Source organism: Crotalus tigris, unplaced genomic scaffold, assembly GCF_016545835.1.
Source record: "Crotalus tigris isolate CLP2741 ecotype Arizona unplaced genomic scaffold, ASM1654583v1 scf7180000017666.379230911805:20528666, whole genome shotgun sequence".
NCBI classification, from domain to species: domain Eukaryota; kingdom Metazoa; phylum Chordata; class Lepidosauria; order Squamata; family Viperidae; genus Crotalus; species Crotalus tigris.
This window is the reverse complement of record NW_024096552.1, coordinates 15,546,033-15,564,906: the sequence shown is the minus strand read 5'-3', so window position 1 is coordinate 15,564,906 and position 18,874 is coordinate 15,546,033. Positions and strand designations below refer to the sequence as shown.

Genomic DNA, 18,874 nt, shown 5'->3' with positions numbered 1-18,874 from the left:
CTGGTGGCACGCAGAGCCCTCTCTGTGGGCACACGCGCCATCACCCCAGTCCTAGGCCTTCAGCTGGGTTTTATAAAACCTTTTCACTTTATGCCTCTGCCGCCGTGTGCAAAAAAAAAAAGTTCAATCAATCAATCAATTTCAACTTCTCACAGGAAAAAAGATCTCACAAAGTTGGAATTGATTGATTGAACTTTTTAGTCCCATCCAGTCTGCCATTACCACTGCAGCCACGCCCACCCAATGGGTCACACCCACCCAATGGGCCATACCCAGCCAATGGGCCGACAATACATAAGTGGGTTTTGGGTTGCAGTTTGGGCACTCGGTCTCTAAAAGGTTCGCCATCACTGGTATAGGGTCTCCTGATTGAGCTAGAAGACCTCCAAGATCCATTCCAATTCTATTCTGATTCTGATTCTAAAACAGATTCTGTCCTCTATTTTGAATCGTTGTACACCAGAAGCAAAAGTATTGGGCTGAGTACTAAGCTTGAACGTCTTACTTGGATATTTTGGCCCTGAATATGTTTGTCTTTTGTCCTATATGTCCCCGAGAATTACTTTGAGAATAGGGAATAATAATATAATAATTAATAATATAAGAACTGGAAACAACCTTGGAGGTCTTCAGGTCCAACCCCCTGCTCAAGCAGGAGACGCTATACCATTTCAGACAAGTGACTGTCTAGCATCTTCTTAAAAACCTCCAGTGATGAAACACCCATAACTTCGGAAGGCAAAAGCTGTTCCACTGCTTGATTGTTTTCATTGTTAGGAAGTGTTTCCTTAGTTCCAGATGGCTTCTCTCCTTGATTAGTTTCCACCCATTGTCCAGCCTACAGGTGCTTTGGAAAATAAATTGACTCCTTCCTTCTTGTGGCAGCTCTCAAATTCTGGAATACTGCTGTCATGTCACTCCTAGTCCGTCTTTTCTCTAGACTAGCCAAACCCAAATCTTGCAACCATTCTTCATATTTTTAGTCTCTAGTCTAGGCCTTTAATCATCTTAGTTGCTCTTTTTGCACTTTTTCCAAAGTCTCAATATCTTTTTTGTAATGTGATGACTAAAACTGGATGCAGTATTCCAGAAGTGGTCTTACTATGACTTTATACAGCGCTATTAATACTTCACATGATTTTGATTCTGTGCCTCTGTTTATACAACCAAGGATTGTTTTAACTTTTTTGGCTGCTGCTATACACTGTTGGCTCATATTTAATTAATCATCCACTAGGATTCTGATGTGCCTCTCACAGGTACTGTTTTTGAGCCAGATTTCACCTACTTTGTACTTGTACCTTTGATTTTTCCTGCCTAGGTGAAAAACCTTGCTTTTCTCCATATTAAATTTCATTTGTTAGATAGGCCCCTGTCAAGGTCTCTAAATATAATTACTATGTTATTATGTTGTGATCTACCAATTCATCAGATATTGATAGTTGATAAGTATTTGCATGAACCTGTGAGATTTGTGTTTACTTTTGAGAAAGTAAACAGCATTAGAGCTGATCTGATGACACAAAGGGAAGAAGATTGTACAGATACCCAGTGCTTTTTTTGTAAAAAAAAAAAAAAAAAAAAAAAAAGTGCCAGAACTCACATACATTATACAATCCATCTTGCCTACCCTACAAGGTTTACCTTTGTAGTTGAAAAAAAAAACCCTCAATTTTTAGTGTATTTAAAAGACTAGGATTTTGTTCAAGGCAACTCTGGAAAATCCGTCAAAAAAAAAGGTGCTGGAACTCTGTTCCAGTGCGTTCTATGACAAAAAAAAAACAAAACAAAAAAAACCCTGCATATACCTTCATACAAAATTAAGTGAAGAGTCACTAGATAGCGCTATTGCTACATTTCCTGAAAGATAAAACTGTCTCTCCGTATGCACTGCCCGGATGTGGGGAATAAAAGAATTTCCAAAGACTTAAAAATAGAAGCCGATGTTTTCTTCAACTGTGTATAGCTCAATAGGCTGCCAGTTCAGAATTTTACCCGCACTCATTCTCTCCTGACCAAGGAGAATTTTTTCAGGGAAACCGGACTGTTCTCAGTGTTCATTTGCTCAGTGTTCATGTTCACTCCATGATGCCATTTACTGTAACTCTTAACATTGCTTGCATGAACAGAACTGCCTGACAAAGGCTTGATTGAATAACATCTCGAGATTAGAAGGCTATAGTCCTTTCTAATTGGAAGGCGTTAGTCTTTTCACAAGACAGTTCGATTGTATACAGTATGATGGAATCAAGATGGAAGAGTAGATGTTTTAGAGCCTTTTGTCAATACTTTTCGCAAACTTCTTGAAGTAGATTCTAAACTTTTTATACTCTGAATAATTTCTAAAGTGGGTAACCTTGTTACATTAACATTTGTGGGAGGCTGAGAATAGATTATTCAAAGTGCAAAAAATATTTCATGCGGGTCTGGAAGTGATCTAGGTTTGTTCTTGGTTTTATAAATTATGTCTTTGTTTTATACATTAAAATCTCAAATGGCTCCAAGAGCTGAAAACACAAGTTTCATTGGCTGCCTGTAGTTAATGCAGTTTCAGATCATCCTTTTGATTTCTAAAGCGCAAGGAAAATTCTGAATACTTAGCCATCTCACTGTCCAAAAAGGGTCTGCCAAGTCTTTTTTTTTTTAAACTCCCAGAGAATATTATTTTTAATGCAAGTGTCAAAATGAAGGCAGAGTTATCCTTTAGTTGATTCCTGTAGAACATAATTACAGTTAGATGTATACCTAATTGTCAGCTTTTGGATTTAAAGCAATAAAATAAAGAGTAGAGGCAAAAGGCCCATGTATTCCTGCAGTCATATTCTATGATAGCTTAATAGCCCAGTTCCAAAACAAAAAACAAAAACAAAACCCTGTCACTGAAGGAACACTTACCAGTAGAAAGGGATGTGAAGAAAAGGGGAGTGTTTAATGATTTCCCATTGAAAACTTTTTAAGAATTCTGTCTGCAGGACAAAATCATGCCTCAAACATAAAATAAGCTTTCTAAATATTCAGAAGGAAAACAGGTGCTATTCTCTCCCCTCAACACTTTGTCAGTTTAATCATCCCCAGAACTTTTAAAAATGGAATAAAAAGAATCTGTTTAACCTACCTGGCACTCACTGATGGCACTGTAGCACTGAAATCAATTATCTCAGGATCTATTAGGCTGCCATTATGATTGAATTTAGACAAAGTTGACTGCATAGATAAGAATAACAGAGTTAATATTTTCTAGTCTTCTGATAATTTGTTCTCATAATGGTTTTCTCTTTCACAGAAGATATGAACGAACTTTTGATGGTGCAATACACTATATTCCTGAAAGTTCTTTTCGTGATCTGATAATGACTGAATCATCTTTATCTAGTGTATATGTAAAGTAATTGCTTTGTGCCCTATTTGGATCATTACATGCATTTATGTTGATATCCATTTCTCATTTTAATGCCCCTCAAGGTACAAAGACTTTTCAAGAACTTTATTTAAACTATTCTCCATAATAAGATGGTGCAAAATCTTGAAAAGGTATTATCTATCTTAGTATGCAAAAAGCAAATATTTGGATTTAGTTACAGTTTAGTTTTAGAAAATATAATTAACGTCTGTATCCACAATCATGAGAAAACTACAAAAAGTGGCTACTGGAATTTGACAGCAAATTTAAAGGCTACCCACTTTGGTGCCCATTGTCAAAAAATGAGGAAATTTCATAAACCAGAGGTCCCCAACCTTTTGGGCACCAGAAACCAGTACCGTGGAGAAAGGGTTTTCTGCAGACCGGAGAGTGCGTGGTTTTGTGTGCTGCCTGCATCCCACAGATGGGACTTTGCTTGTTTGTGCGGACCAGTTGCTGGCATGCCACAGTCCAGTACTGGTCCACGGACCAGGGGTTGAAGACACCTGTCATAAACAATTCAATTCTATATATTGTTCCTCTCCTTTGCTATTGCTAAAAAAATAACCAAATAAGTTCAGAAATCTCCCAGTTACTTAAAGCCAATTGACTTTCTTTAGCTATTTCCACTAGGCCTGAGAAAACAGATTAGTTGTGGAATATGACCTGAAACGTCAACAAACTCGCTATTTCAGAACTGGGCTATTTAGATTTCTGGAGAGAGAAATGTGAAATCTTGGAAGTTCAGTTTTTCAAACTCTTGCTATTTTGGGTTGTACCATAAAACTTCAGAATTTGCAGTTTTATTTTCTATCCTCTGGACCCTTTCATGTTTCCCAATTACAGTTCCACTTGATGGCAAACAGGCTGAAATTCCTGCAATCCCTACCCCCACGCTTTCACAGGCTTCCTTTATCTACATAAACATTTCCTGTTCTGCTTTCTCATCCTTCCCCAGAGCCCTATAAAAGTTTTCCATCATCATTTTTTGCCCATTTCTTTTTGCCTGAGTCCAAGTTGTTCCTGCTCTATAACAAGACTGGCTCTGACAATCATTTGTACAGCAAGAACAAATTTAATTACCCAATATAAGACCCATTTCCTTATATTGCCCTTTCTTGAGTTAATACCGCTCTTCCCTGGCTCTTTTCTTTAATAAGTGATATGCCAACAGATATTTATTTATTTATTTATTTATGAGACTTATATACCGCTTTAAGTGCAAGCACTCTCTAAGCGGTGTACACCAGTAAGCAATGTATATATATATATATGTATATGTGTGTGTGTATATATATATATATATATATATATATATATATATATATATATATATATATTTACATTGCCCCCAACAATCTGGGTCCTCATTTTACCTACCCCGGAAGGTTGGAAGGCTGAGTCAACCTTGAGCCGGTGAGATTTGAACCACTGACCTGCTGAACACAGTCAGCTAAAGTGGCCTGCAGTACTGCACTCTAACTGCTGCGCCACCTTGGCATTTTTTAATGTTCTTTGATGAAGGAAATTGGATGATGTGCAACTAGGATAGATTTTCATTTCCCTGATTTGACTGTTAAAAAGAGAAACACCCTGCTCAATCAGGAGAGAAGCTCATCTGAATACTTTTCTATGTCACACAGTGGTCTACAGGATGCATTTGGGAAGCTGCGAGCTTGGATAGGCCCCTCTTAGCAAGCAGCATCTAAGGCACAGGTGTCAAACCCAGTCATGTCACGTGACATATCGCAACATTTTTTGCCTTTGCGAGCTGGGGTGGGTGTGGCCTGTGTGTGACGCATCCGGCCCACAGGCTGCCAGTTTGACACCCCTCATCTAAGGAATGCTGCCTATGATTCAGAATGTAACACACTTTCCATATCATGAGGCACTGATAACTTGAGTCCCCATGAGCATCTTCAGTTTCTTTTCAAACTATTCAAATAGGCTCCTCTTACCTAACTGCTAGTACCAAATTCCACAGTTTAATAACCCATTGTGTGGGAAAATATTTTGTTTGGTCCTGAGTCTCTTTGCATTTGGTTTAAGTGGATGATCTTAACATTGTAAGCAAAGGAAGGTAGAATTTATTTTTCCTTCAATACATGATTTTATATGTCATTATCACTTTTATCTGTTGTGGTTCTTTCTTCCAAGATATATTGCTGTTGTGGTGCAAGTAGGAATGAAAGTAGCAAATTAGAATCAGGTAATTCTGAAACATTTAACTTTCAAAGAAAGGGCTCTTTCTAGAATTAGTGGCAGTTATAAGAATCACTCCATCAAACTTGGAAGTCATGACAACCTTTATGTCACCCAAGAAAACCCTGTTGGCATTTTTGCACAACATGCCAAACCAAATTTTGTGCTATAAAAAAGATCATGTCAAAACCAAGCAAAACACTTTATGTCATCATGCTCAGTGAATCAGACTATCAGATTAAATGATACTATGTTTTCATTTATTTATGAGTACCATCATTGCCATTTTGGTTGATGCATCATAGTCCAGGCAGCACCAACTGCATGAGTCAGAATAACAGCAAAAAGAACTCAAACAAATATTTTACACTGTTGTATTGCAAATTCTGAAGCCCTAAGATTGTCTGACACAAATATTTAATAGCTGCTATTTGATGTCACACATGCTCTTTTTTCCTGCTTCACTGCAGGTAGCCCTGGATTAAAGGTTTACTGTATAGTATGAAGAAAATCTATGAGTTTGCTGCAATATCAATTCAGTCCTTCCCTTACATATTGTAGTTTTCCAAAGCCTGAAGAGATGTGGTGTTTTAGCTGCTTTTTAGTTCCCAGCTGCCAGCATTCTGTGAATGAACAGCCAATATTTATTTCACTGGCCTATAAAATGCAATCTTTCAAATAAGGCATATAGAATTATCAGAAGACAATAGAGTTAAATTCTGTTAAGGGCCATATCCAAGTGTAACTATTTCCAGTTCCCAGGAAACAAGTCAATTCATAATAATAAACATACATAAACAAAACAGATTAGATATCACATTAAATCATAATAAGAGAATAACACACACACTCGTGCCCACACTTAGAGAATAACAAGTTGCTAAAATTAGTGGCAAAACACTGATTTGGAGTGAGAAGTGTGACCAAATGTTTCAAAGCTTTGAATTGTATGTTCCGGGGGAAAGAGTCTTTGATATAGATCTATATCCAAAGTTATCAAGTTGCCCAGCAAAGGCTTATTGGCTGATATGGGAAAATTCATATTCATAGTGTGTTGTTGCTCAACACAATTAATCACCAGTAGCTTTTCTTGGTTGGCATCTTCTGAACCACACTGAGGAAATCCCACAGCTGTGGGCTAGACTGGGAAATCAGAAAAACAAGCATGCTGGCAAACTGCTTCCAATTTGTTTCTAATGAAAGCTGATAATCTCCATTTAAACACCAGATTTTGAGTTTGACTAGGAAGAAGACCTTGACCTTAAAACAATATTGTACTTAACAAATCTTTAAAACAAATGGGTCAAATGCAGTAAGAAAGAAAAAGTCTTTAGATCTTAATGCTGCATGCTAATTTTCACAATCCAACATATCCCACTTCTCAAAATGGTTCAAATTTCAGAGAAAGCACATACAGCATAAATGTGCTATTTATGGTCCCTTTTTCAAACTGTCAAACAATAAGATAAGATAAGGTAAGGTAAGGATAAAGTTTAAGGTAAGGTAAGGTAAGGTAAGGTAAGGTAAGATAAGATAAGATAAGATAAGATAAGATAAGATAAGATAAGATAAGATAAGATAAGCCTTTATTGTCATTTTTTTACTGTGGGCACAACGACACACATCAAAAATGAAATTTAGTTGCCCGCTCTCAAAGTGAAACACGTACATGACACACACCTAAACATACTATGAACATATATATATAGAGAGAGACCCATACCCCTACATATACGTAGCAAATCAATATTAAATACTGTCCATCTTGAATATATAACGGAAGGAGAAAGCTTGAGAATTCACAAGGTTAATGTTGTATGGAATAAAACTATGGCTGAATCTGGATGTTCTGCTTCGGATACCACGAAGCCTCCTCCCAGAAGGTAACAAGGAAAACAGGTCATAAAGAGGATGTGTAGTGTCCCAGAGAATCTTACGGACCCTGCTCAAGCAACGCTTCGGTGCTATGTCCTGGATGGGAGGGAGGGAGCTGCCAATGATCTTTTCGGCCATTCTCAATAGAAAGAGTCACATGAATAAATGCAGCAAGTAAAAAAATGGATATTCTTAGAATATATTTTTTTTTAAAAAACTGAGTCATTGATATCATTATTGCACTTAAGCAACCATTTGTCGTACACCACTGTGTACTGTTCTGGCTTGGTGGTGTATCTTTCCCCAGGACATCTGTAATTACTTTATGAAATCTGGATGTCCATTACAGTCTTACTTGGTGTATCTTAGTGAACCATGCATTAGGAACAAGAAGATGGTGCGTGACTTCTATGTTCTCCTGAATTTTGCACAGATACACTGTATTAGTAACTAAATAAAGTTAGGTTGATTGGGAGAAGTGCAAGGGGTTTAGAGGAGTACAAACATGATGCCTATCTAGGCGGTTCAGATACTGTTGGAGGTCCAAATATAATGGCCCTGACTCTTCAGCACCTCATGCCATATTAACCACAAAGTGGGAGTAGGATGTAAGAGACTTGAGGATTTACTCAGTGGCTTTCTTTGTCTATTATCTGCCTGCTGTTTGTCTAAGAGATTGGTAATCTAAAATCAGTTCATTCTACTGGACTTTTCAGGAAATATGCAAAGAATATGTGCTTTTAGACAATCCTTTTGGTTGGTTGCAGGTAACTTGTTAATTTCTACAATTCTGTATTTATTGGTATTTCTATATTTCTTGGTATTTCCATAAAAGAATCTCATTTCTGTTATCATAACATTTGCTTCTCCAATCCTTCTTTGACAAAATCACAACTTACTAAACTATTGGTCATGGTTTACAATGGCTGGGTTTATACAATATGCCAAATCAAAACCACATTTTATAAGGGTGGAAAAACTTGGAAAATGTATGTATGGAAAATGATAATGTCTAGACTGCCCCTAAAATTAGCTGTAAGAGACAGAGATCACAAAAGAAAACCTTGTCTGGAAACATTCTAGATGCAAGTTAGCTAGCTATTGATTTGTTTAAAGATATTTGAGGCTGGACCTCTAAAGAAACAAAGATATGCCATAACTTCTCTTTATTTGTAGGTGTACTATTTCTTCATATTTCTTTTCTTTCCCCAAACAGCAAGTACTGTAAACCAATTGAAAGACAGAGTATGGTAACTGCACCATCAGCAGTTTCAATGCTGCCAAGCATAAACCAGAGAGGATTCAGAAGAATGAATAAAATATGCATTAGGCTGAGAAAGAACAGGACACATGCAGAGACAAAAAAGCAAATACATCCTACATGTAATCAGAAAATAGATAATGAACATCCAAGTTCACTGAAAAGTGAGCAAGTTTAATCTGGCATTTTAATAAAAAAACATTTTTCTTTTAAAGAAAAGAATTATTTTACTTTTGTTTAGGCAGTTGCTCATAAGACAATATCCTTTACTGAGCATTCTCTTCTATTGACCATATTCTCTTATTCTTTGTTAAATGCAGTTAAAAAGTATGCATGCTGTCTTGGCCAAATTCTTTTTAGGGATTATATTGTATTATTCTTTTTCAAGGCAATTATGCCAGCCTACATAAATAATTGGGTGGAATATTGTAAACCAATATTGTAAAGATCCTTTTAACACACACTTACACAAATTTATTATGATATTGTACTAAAATCATGCTATTAAAACAACAAATTTAAATATCTGTGCTTTTAGTTCTTAAGAGCAAAGCAAAATTCAAAAATAAGACATTTTTATTAATAGAATCAGAAACATATTATTGTTCAAACATTATTTATTAAATGCTTGTTCTTTCTTTTCAGATGTCTGTGGAGATTCTCAGTCATCCACGTCATAGTTTACAATGTCTTGGTAAGGCCACACTTAGAATACTGCATCCAGTTTTGGTCACCACGATGTAAAAATGATGCTGAGACTCCAGAAAGAGTACAGAGAAGAGCAACAAAGATGATTAGGGGACTGGAGGCTAAAACATATAAGGAACGGTTGCTGGAATTGGATATATGTCTAGTTTAACAAAGAGAAGGACGAAGGGGGACATGATAGCAGTGTTCCAATATCTCAGAGACTGCCACAAAGAAGAGGGAGTCAAGCTATTCTCCAAAGCGCCTGAAGGCAGGACAAGAAGCAATGGATGGAAACTAATCAAGGAGAGAAGCAACCTAGAACTAAGGAGAAACTTCCTGACAGTTAGAACAATTAACCAGTGGAACCTGCTTCCAGAAGCGGTGAATGCTCCAACACTGGAAGTTTTCAAGAAGAGACTGGATATCCATTTGTCCAAAATGGTGTAGGGTTTCGTGCCTGAGCAGAGGGTGGGACTTGATGACCTCCAAGGTCCCTTCCAACTTTATTATTATTATATTATTATAGTTATCCCAAAGATGCTTTTTTTCATGAGGCAACTGGACTTTCTTGTTTTTCTTTGAAGACATTTTTCTTTTCATCCAAGAAGCTTCTTCAGCTCTGACTGGATGGTGGAGAATAGAAAGATTTATACTCCTGGCAGACAGCAGTTCATTTGCATTCTTTTAGCAAGTCGTTGATGCTACCTGGAGGCTTACTGTGTCCTCAGAATCACCTGAGTGGTGCAAATGTGTGTGGAGCCTTCTTGGAACTGTTGAAAAGACTGTATTGAAGACTGGCAATAGATGATGTCGTATCCCTCCCTCTCTGCTGAGAGAGGGCTGTTCAATTTTGACATAGATGGCCTCTTTGAACCCTCTTTCAAACCAGCGGTCCTCTGTCCAAAATGTGTCCTTTGCCTTTTAAATGCAGATGGATTGCTGAATCTGATTCTGATGGGTTTGTTCTTCTATGTTGTGCCATATGTTTATGAAGTTGTTATTTCATTTCCCCAAAGTACAGATCTCACTGGTATAGGTATGTGGATGATTCTTGGGTCAAAATCAAAACACAGGAATTGGAAGCATTCACCAATTCACTGGTCTCTCATTACTTCATCTGGCGCCTGAATAGGGATCTGCCCTCATTTCCTCCCCCCATGGGGAGCAACAGCCAACATACTTACCATCGTCTGGAACAGACCCCTAGGTGCACCTTCATCCTCTGGCACCCCTCAGTGGTAAGTATGGGTTGCAATCTATCTCAGCACCAGCATAAACATGTACAGGAACTCCAATTCCTGTTACATAAATCAGGTGTGACAGCGCCTGAGGCGGATATAAGAAATCTGGTGCAGGAGGTAGGGAAACATTGCCCCTGGTATCCTGAGCGCGGAACACTCCATTTACAGGATTGGGCATATTTTACATCTTGAACCCCAGGCTCCAGTACAGATATTACATCGATGGTATCAGTGCCGTCAAGCAATGGAAAAATTTGGCTCTGATGCTTTGGCAGGGCAACAATTAACTACAAGCCCCCCGCCTGATTATGACCAGATAAAAATTGTCACTTCAAAAGGATCTCCAAGTAGATCTTCAGCTCCTTCTGAAGAGGCTAATTCTTTTGCTTCCTTACGGCCATCGTACACCCCCATAAGGAAAATATTAGAAGAACAATTAGAAAAAAAGGGGGGGGAATATAGAAGAAATTGCTGATATGCTTTCTGTTTGTCCAGTACACGCCACGGAACAAGTAAATCAGAATGGAGCTCAAATAGTGGAATATCGCCCTTTGTCCTATGCAATTTTAATAGAACTTAGAAAAGGAATTAGAGATATGGGGTTGGGGAATATTTATGTGCAGGGAATGCTGGAAGCCACTATGAGAAATCATATCTTAGTGCCAGAAGATTGGAAAACTACCTTTTGTATGTTGCTTACTCCAGCACAATATGTAGTTTGGGACAGCAAGTTGGGACATCAATGTGCTGTACGTGCTCTTAACTTGGGGGGGGGGGGAGTCATTATTCCTGATCAATTGTATGGTTCTGGTCCCTTTGCCCCAGTTGATGCACAGGTTGTTCTACTGGCTGCCACTTTACAGATTTCTTCTGAATGTGCCTATAGACCCTTCGGAAAAGTGCCTGTTTCTGGCAAGCCTCATCAAGCCTTCTCTAATATCAGCCGTATCCTGATTTTATTAATAGACTACAGGATGCTTTACGGCGGCAGATAGATAATCCTGAAGCTCAGCAAGAGTGGCTGATGAGGCTGGCAAAAGACAACACCACTTCTGAATGTTGAAGGGCAATTATTGGTCTGGGGAAAGATCCTGATTTGGCAGATATGATTAGAGCGTGTCAAGATATAGGAACAGCCTCTTACCAAACCAATTTATTGGCAGCTGCTTTGTCACAAAGCAGCAAGCCTCAAGGCAAATGTTACAACTGTGGCAAACCCAGTCATTTTAAAAGGGAATGTAGAAATCCAGGGGGGGAATGTCTGCAGCAGCTCACTCCCTTTTCCATCGGGGAGCAAAACCAAAAACAAAATGCCCAAAGTGTCAGAAAGGTTATCATTGGGCAAATGAGTGTCGGTCGAGAAACTGCCGACTGGGCTGGTCTCCGGCCCCAGTCCAAACAGAGACAACAGACCAACAATAGGAAATACTCCTGCAGCTACAAAAAGTAGTTGATTTGATACTGCAGGAGGAAGTTAAATTTAAATTTCCTGGGGAGGTTCAAGTAGTTCCATCTCAATTATCAGGCCCCCTGCCACAAAATTATGTAGAGCTTGTCTTTCCACGGTCAAGCATGGGTAAAAAAGGTATTTTTGTTATTCCTGGGGTGATAGATTCGGACTATACTGGAATTATTTATGTTCAATTGTGGACCAATTTGCCTCAATTTTTGCCCATTTACACTAGCCCTGCTCAGCTCTTGCATTTGCCTTATTTTGTCCTGGCAGGGGGAGAATTCAAGGAGAGAGGGGAAGGAGGCTTCAGTTCTACTAACCCGGCCACTTCTGTTATAGCTGCCATCACTACCCCGATCACATTTCAATGGCTCCATCAGATCATTGTGCTGCAGGGTAAGCCCTTTGAGGGAATTTTGGACACTGGAGTGGATGTTTCAGTGATCTCTGCCAAGCAGTGGCCTGATGCCTGGCCAATTGAGTCCTGTCTAAGTGTGTGGGGTGGGGGGGTCGTCAAAGTGCATGTCAAAGTGCACGATTTCTTTCAGCCCATTTGACTAACTCAGATTTGGTTATTCAGGTCCACCCCTTTATATTAGATATTCATGTCAGCCTGTGGGGACATGACCTACTTAGTAAATTGGGTGCCACCCTCACTTTGGAAGACTGAGATTACTGCCCTCCCTTTGACTTGGCTGGTTAAAGAGCTGGTGTGGATTGATCAATGGCCCATGTCACATGAAAAATTGATGGCTCTCCACCAGACTGGTTAACGATCAGCTGCTTGCTGGTCATGTTGTGCCTTCCACTAGTCCATGGAATACCCGTTTTTGTCATAAAAAGTGGCAGGTGGCACTTCTTGCATGACCTTAGGGCCATTAATGCTTGTATTCAACCTATGGGTCCTTTGCAGTGCTGGACGCCTAACCCTAATTTGATTCCTCAAGTTCATGAAGTAATGGTAATTGACTTAAAGGATTGTTTTTTCTCTATTCCTCTATGCCCCCCTGATCAGGAAAAGTTTGCATTTACTGTGCCTGCAGTGAATCATTCAGAACCTAAGAAATGTTATCACTGGACAATTTTGCCACAGGGAATGCTGAACAGTCCCACATTATGTCGTCTTTATGTCGCTGCAGCATTAGCTCCTTTTCGTAAACGTCATCCATTGGCTTTGGTATATCATTATATGGACGATATTTTAATTGGAGCCCCAAAGATACAACCTAATTGGCTTTCCGAAATACAAAATGATTTAGGTATTTATGGATGCAGGTTGCCCTGGAAAAAATACAGCTGCACTCTCCTTATCTTTATTTAGCACATAAAATGTTGCAATCTTATTCTGCTCCAGCTTTTCCTCGCTTGAGCTTACCCAAAGTTATTTCGTTGGTCAATTTACAGCAATTTCTGGGTACCCTCAATTGGGTCCACCCATATTTTTCTTTCTCTACACATTTACTTAACGAAGAGAAGGACAAGGGGGGACATGATAGCAGTATTCCAATATCTCAGGGGCTGCCATAAAGAAGAGGGAATTAAGCTATTTTCCAAAGCACCTGAAGGCAGGACAAGAAGCAACGGGTGGAAACTAATCAAGGAGAGAAGCAACCTAGAACTAAGGAGAAACTTCCTGACAGTGAGAACAATTAATCAGTGGAACAGCCTGCCTCCCGAAGCAGTAAATGCTCCAACACTGGAAGTTTTTAAGAAGAGACTGGACAGCTATTTGTCTGAAATGATGTAGGGTTTCCTGCCTGAGCAGGGGGTTGGACTAGATGACCTCCAAGGTCCCTTCCAACTTTACTACTACTACTACTACTACTACTACTACTACTACTACTACTACTATTATTATTACTTAGTCCATTATTTGATTTATTGACCAAAGGAAAACAACCTGGAGATCTCATTTTAGTTCCACCTGTAGCACTTGCCATAGTGGAGCAAATTAACGGCATTTGAGTACTCAATTTGTGGACCGAATTCCACATAAAAATTGTCAGTTAACCCTTTTGATATTTCCTATTAGTAAGCTACCTACAGGAGTATTAGCTGTATTAGAAGCGCAAAAAGTATATTGTATTGAATTGCTTTATTTACCCCATACCCCATCCCAAAATGTTCTACCATTTATCCAGGCAGTTGCTGAAATAATAATCTTAGGACACACTCGAGCTTGCCATCGAAATGGGACCGATTTAATTAATATTGTTCTTCCTCTCCCAAAATCTGATTTTCAATTTTATTTTCAGAATAACTTATCTCTTCAGTGTGCTATAACTGACTATGTAGGCTGTATTTCATATCATTTGCCTAAAGATCCTTGGTTTGCTTGTTTAATGACTTCTTCCTTTCCTGTCCACCCACTGCTTTCTCCTTCTCCATTGTCGCAAGCTCCTACCGTTTTTTCTGATGGAGGGCGAACGAGAGGAGCAATTGCTTATAAGGATCCTCATGATGATACCTAGAAAGTGTCCTACACTGCAGTGCAATCTTCATCACAATGCTGAGAATTATGTGCTGCTATGCTAGCTTTCCACACCTTTTCTCAACAACCTTTTAATTTAATCTCTGACTCTCATTATGTGTGTCAACTTATTTTTAATCTTCCAGGTGCTTATATTACGCCTAGGATTTTTTTTATTAAAAGTTTTATAAATTTATTACAATATAAACCCCCCACCCCATCCCCCCATCCCAGAGCTGATTACAGGGTAAAACAAACTAATAAACAAATGTAATCCAACTAACATAAACCAACTATACTATTAATCAAAACCATAAGACACTTTAACTCCTTTTCAATACAAATATTAACAAATTAAGTCAAAAATAATAATATAATTAAAACTATTAATAATTATCTAAAATCTACTCAAAAGCAAGATAATACTTTTCAACTTCATATTTCTTCTGAATATAATCAATGCATCTTCTCCAAACCATAATATATCTTTCTTCTGAATGGTCCTTCAAGTAGGCTGAGATCTTCGCCATATCTGCTAAATTAGACACTTTAAGTATCCATTCTTCCAAAGTAGGCAACAAATTTTTCTTCCAATATTGCCCCACCAATAATCTTGCAGCTGTTATAAGATTCAACATCAAATTAGTTTCTTTAACATCAAAATCTACAGTAATACCCAACAAAAATAATTGTATTACGCCTAGGATTGACCCCAATCTCATGGCTTTGTTTTTAACTTTACAGCAGCTGCTACAATATCGGAAGCATTTATATTTTATTTCTCATATATGCAGTCACTCATCTTTTCCTGGGCCTCTTTCTGAAGGAATAATCGTGCTGATGCTGCGGTTTATGTTTTCCCCACTCTATTTTCTGACCCTTTTTTCAGTCACTCTTTTTTCATCAAAATGCTAGGGGGCTGGCACAAGCTTGCCATATTCCACTCGATCAAGCCAAGCAGATTGTTTTATCTTGTCCCCAATGTTCTGGGGTATCCCCCTCAGGGGACACGGGAGTTAATCCCCATGGTTTTACCTCTAATCAACTATGGCAAATGGATGTTACTCATGTTCCCTCTTTGGCTCCCTGGAAGTATATTCATTTATCTATTGATACCTATTCAGGAGCAATTTGGGCCACGCCTCAACGAGGGGAAACAGCTAATCATGTTATTTCTCATCTTTTTTCGGCCATTACAGCCTTGAGCAAGCCCTCTTCCTTAAAAACTGATAACGGGCCAGCCTATTGTTCAGTGGCCTTTTTGCAATTTTGTACAACCTGGAATATTGTTCTTACTCATGGTCTCCCCTATAATTCCACGGGTCAAGCCATCGTGGAATGTGTTAATCGGTCCTTTAAGGACTGCCTCCACAAACAAATAAAAAAGGAGGGCTCTAGGGTACCCAATTTGTCATGGGTAACACAACAGGTTCAAAAAGTATTATTTACATTAAACCAATTGAATGTTTCCATTCAAAATTCCACCGCTTAGCAGAGACATTTTCAACAGAAAACAAGCTTGCCTCCCCCTCTGGTATATTATCAGGCATTACCAGATAAAACATGGTTGGGATCGGTCCCTCTGATTACTTGGAGGTGGGGCTATGCTGCTGTGCTTGCTCTTACAGGACCTTTGTGGATTCCAGCACATTGCATTCACCCAGCCAAGGATGTCGTGGCATCAGTCCCTGGATCCAGTCCCAAAAATGGCACAGACGGCACAGCGACCAATCCGATCCTGTCGTGCCAGTCGGCCAGTGACGTGTGGAGATGTGAAGAACTTGACCGCCAAACCACAGGCAGTGCTGCAGCAGCATCAAGTAGAGCAAACCCCCGAGAACCTATGTGCTGCCATTTTTGCGGTTTTAACTACAAATTCCTTAGCCATCATTTGTTTCTGTTTGTTTGTTAACAGCTGCCCTTTGGCAGCAGCAGCTGCCATCCCACCCAAACAAGCACTCGAGCAACGAATAAAGCAAAACTTATGGGTGCAGCTAGCTAACATCACACAAAATGATGTCTTTTGCTTATCTGAAGCATATGATATGGAAAATTTGCTTTCTACATGTTTAGTCCCTGTTTGCACCCCTTCTGCAGTAATTCAAAACTTCACTGGCTTGGGTGGATTTCTATTAAATGGGAACTTTAATTATGGGATTATATCTAATTGGGGGTTCGCTGCTTATTATCTACCCCGATGCTATTGCTTTGCACACCCCGGTAGTAGCAATTCCTGTAAATGTAAAGTAGTTGATTGTACTTCTTCAAGTAAAAAAACCTCACTGTCTTCGTATTAACTCACCTACTTTAAACTGCACAGCTTTTGAAAAGACTTCCTTTAATTTTGTCCATGTTTGGCTACCACAAGGATGGTTTTTTACATGTGGTCAAGAAACTTTTAATTATATTCCTGCTAATATTAGTGAAGCGCAGTGCTGCCTCAGCTGGCTGATTTCTGTTTTGCTTTCCAAACAACAATTTCACTCAAACCGTTCTCGACGTGGGGTCACTCTAGATAGCACTTGTGACTCTGAGACAGCCTTACTTAATAAAGCAGAATATGTAGCGCTGGCTGTGTCTCTAGTGGGTATGCCAGGACTTGCTGTTCGCGCTCACCTTAACATTAACTCTGTTGCGTGTAATTTAGCAAAAATAATTAATGCTACTTCTTCAGCTATTTTAGCAATTAACCATGAGCTGCAAGATTTGAGAAAGGCTATCTTGCAAAATCGCGTTGCTATTGATTATTTGCTTCTGCGCCAGCATTTGGGTTGTGAAAGTTTTGAAGGAATGTGTTGTTTTAAAATTTCAGATGAGTCACGAACCATCCAGCACCATATCAATATTTTACACAATTTGGCCTCTGATTTGAAAATTGATACTTTAGGATCTTGGTGGGAAAGCCTTTGGGCTTGGTTGCCCACAGGATTATTGGGAAATGTCCTACATTATTTCATCATTATATGTGCTATTTTGATTAGTGGGTGCTGCTTTGTTCAGTGTATTCCTTCCTTTTTCAACATATGTATCACAGCTTTTTGCCTCAAAACCTCTCCCACATTGCCTCAGGGTCAAGATTTTGCCCTATATAAACAACTGCAAGGATGTTCCTCTCCTGATTATGATTCTTTTACTAACCCCGCTTACGATGATGTTTCGTCTAAAAAAACAAAAGAGTGAGATGTAGGGATAGAGGTCATGTAGAGTTCATGTGCAGCATACTGCCTCGGCTCAAATACATGATCTCACCCCGTTCATATTGCCATGGTGATGTAGGAAACTACCTCTGGCAGGTACATGATCTCACCTCATTCACATGATCTCATCTGGTTCACACCAGCAGGATGTTGCAGAAATCTGCCCCTTCCTGGTGCCCCTGGCTGACATATTCTTAAGGATTGACAAGGAGAATCCACCAATAAAATGCTGTTGCTATCCTGTTTCTATGTTACCTTTTGCTGCTTGGAATAACTGTATAAAAAGCAATAAACACTGTGAAGAGCAGTCAGACATCCTTGCACCCTGCCATGATTGGTCTCTAATTACTTCAAACTATGAGTTAGTATGTTCTAGCAACATAACCAATGGAGAATTCATTTTGAATTTACTCATGGTTAGCTATTGGTTTTGGGTAGGATTGCTAGATTTCTTTGCTTCAGAATCCTTTGTTAAGTCCATGACAAATCAGATCTAAAGCTTCTGTTTTCTCTAAATCATTTTGAATTCAAACCACATCTGATTGATTTGAACTGAAACTGATTATTTTTTACATCACTGAATTGAGGCCCAAACCAAATCTTGTGATCATCATCACATCCATATTATAGATTCTTTCAACTATTCCATACTGTGATTCTATGTACTAGACTCTTACATGGGGCTGGAGGTTGGACTACATGACTCCATGGACCCGTGGATCTCTTCCATTCCATTCTATTCTGATTCTGATTTTTATTTTCTATTTATTTTAAAACATTTAAGAAATAAATGAAGGACTACATTAAAAAACAAAAAGAAAAAAACATACTGGATGGAAAGTAAAATATCAGTGAATAAACAAAATGAACAATTGTCATAAAATTTAAAATCCATTATTCTTTTGATTATAGCTGAATATTTAAACTAGGTTCATATAATCATCAGGAGTAATTGTAAGCCACTACAAAACTTTCAGTTTATATTGATGTTATCACTATTTATTATTATTTAAAATAAATGCACATGATTTTATGGGGAAAAACAAAAAATAACATAAGAAACAATATTTTTCTCCCATTCCACC

The 18,874-nt window shown here is 38.6% G+C and overlaps 1 protein-coding gene across 1 annotated transcript; it reads left to right on the top strand.

Moving 5' to 3' along the window:
• Window positions 1-10,540: 10,540 nt before the first annotated feature.
• LOC120305063 lies at window positions 10,541-17,010 on the top strand. Its single transcript, XM_039336370.1, has 2 exons — window positions 10,541-10,666; window positions 16,221-17,010. The coding sequence occupies exons 1-2, from the start codon at window positions 10,586-10,588 to the stop codon at window positions 16,887-16,889; spliced, it is 750 nt and encodes a 249-aa protein (XP_039192304.1). The 5' UTR covers window positions 10,541-10,585; the 3' UTR covers window positions 16,890-17,010.
• The last annotated feature ends 1,864 nt before the right edge of the window (window positions 17,011-18,874 follow it).

Excerpts from the sequence above, each read along its gene's own strand:
- LOC120305063 (XM_039336370.1), top strand. The coding sequence starts at position 10,586 with ATGGGGAGCAACAGCCAACATACTTACCATCGTCTGGAACAGACCCCT. Across the intron at positions 10,667-16,220 it reads TCCTCTGGCACCCCTCAGTG|GACCTTTGTGGATTCCAGCA; the intron begins GTAAGTATGGGT and ends TTGCTCTTACAG.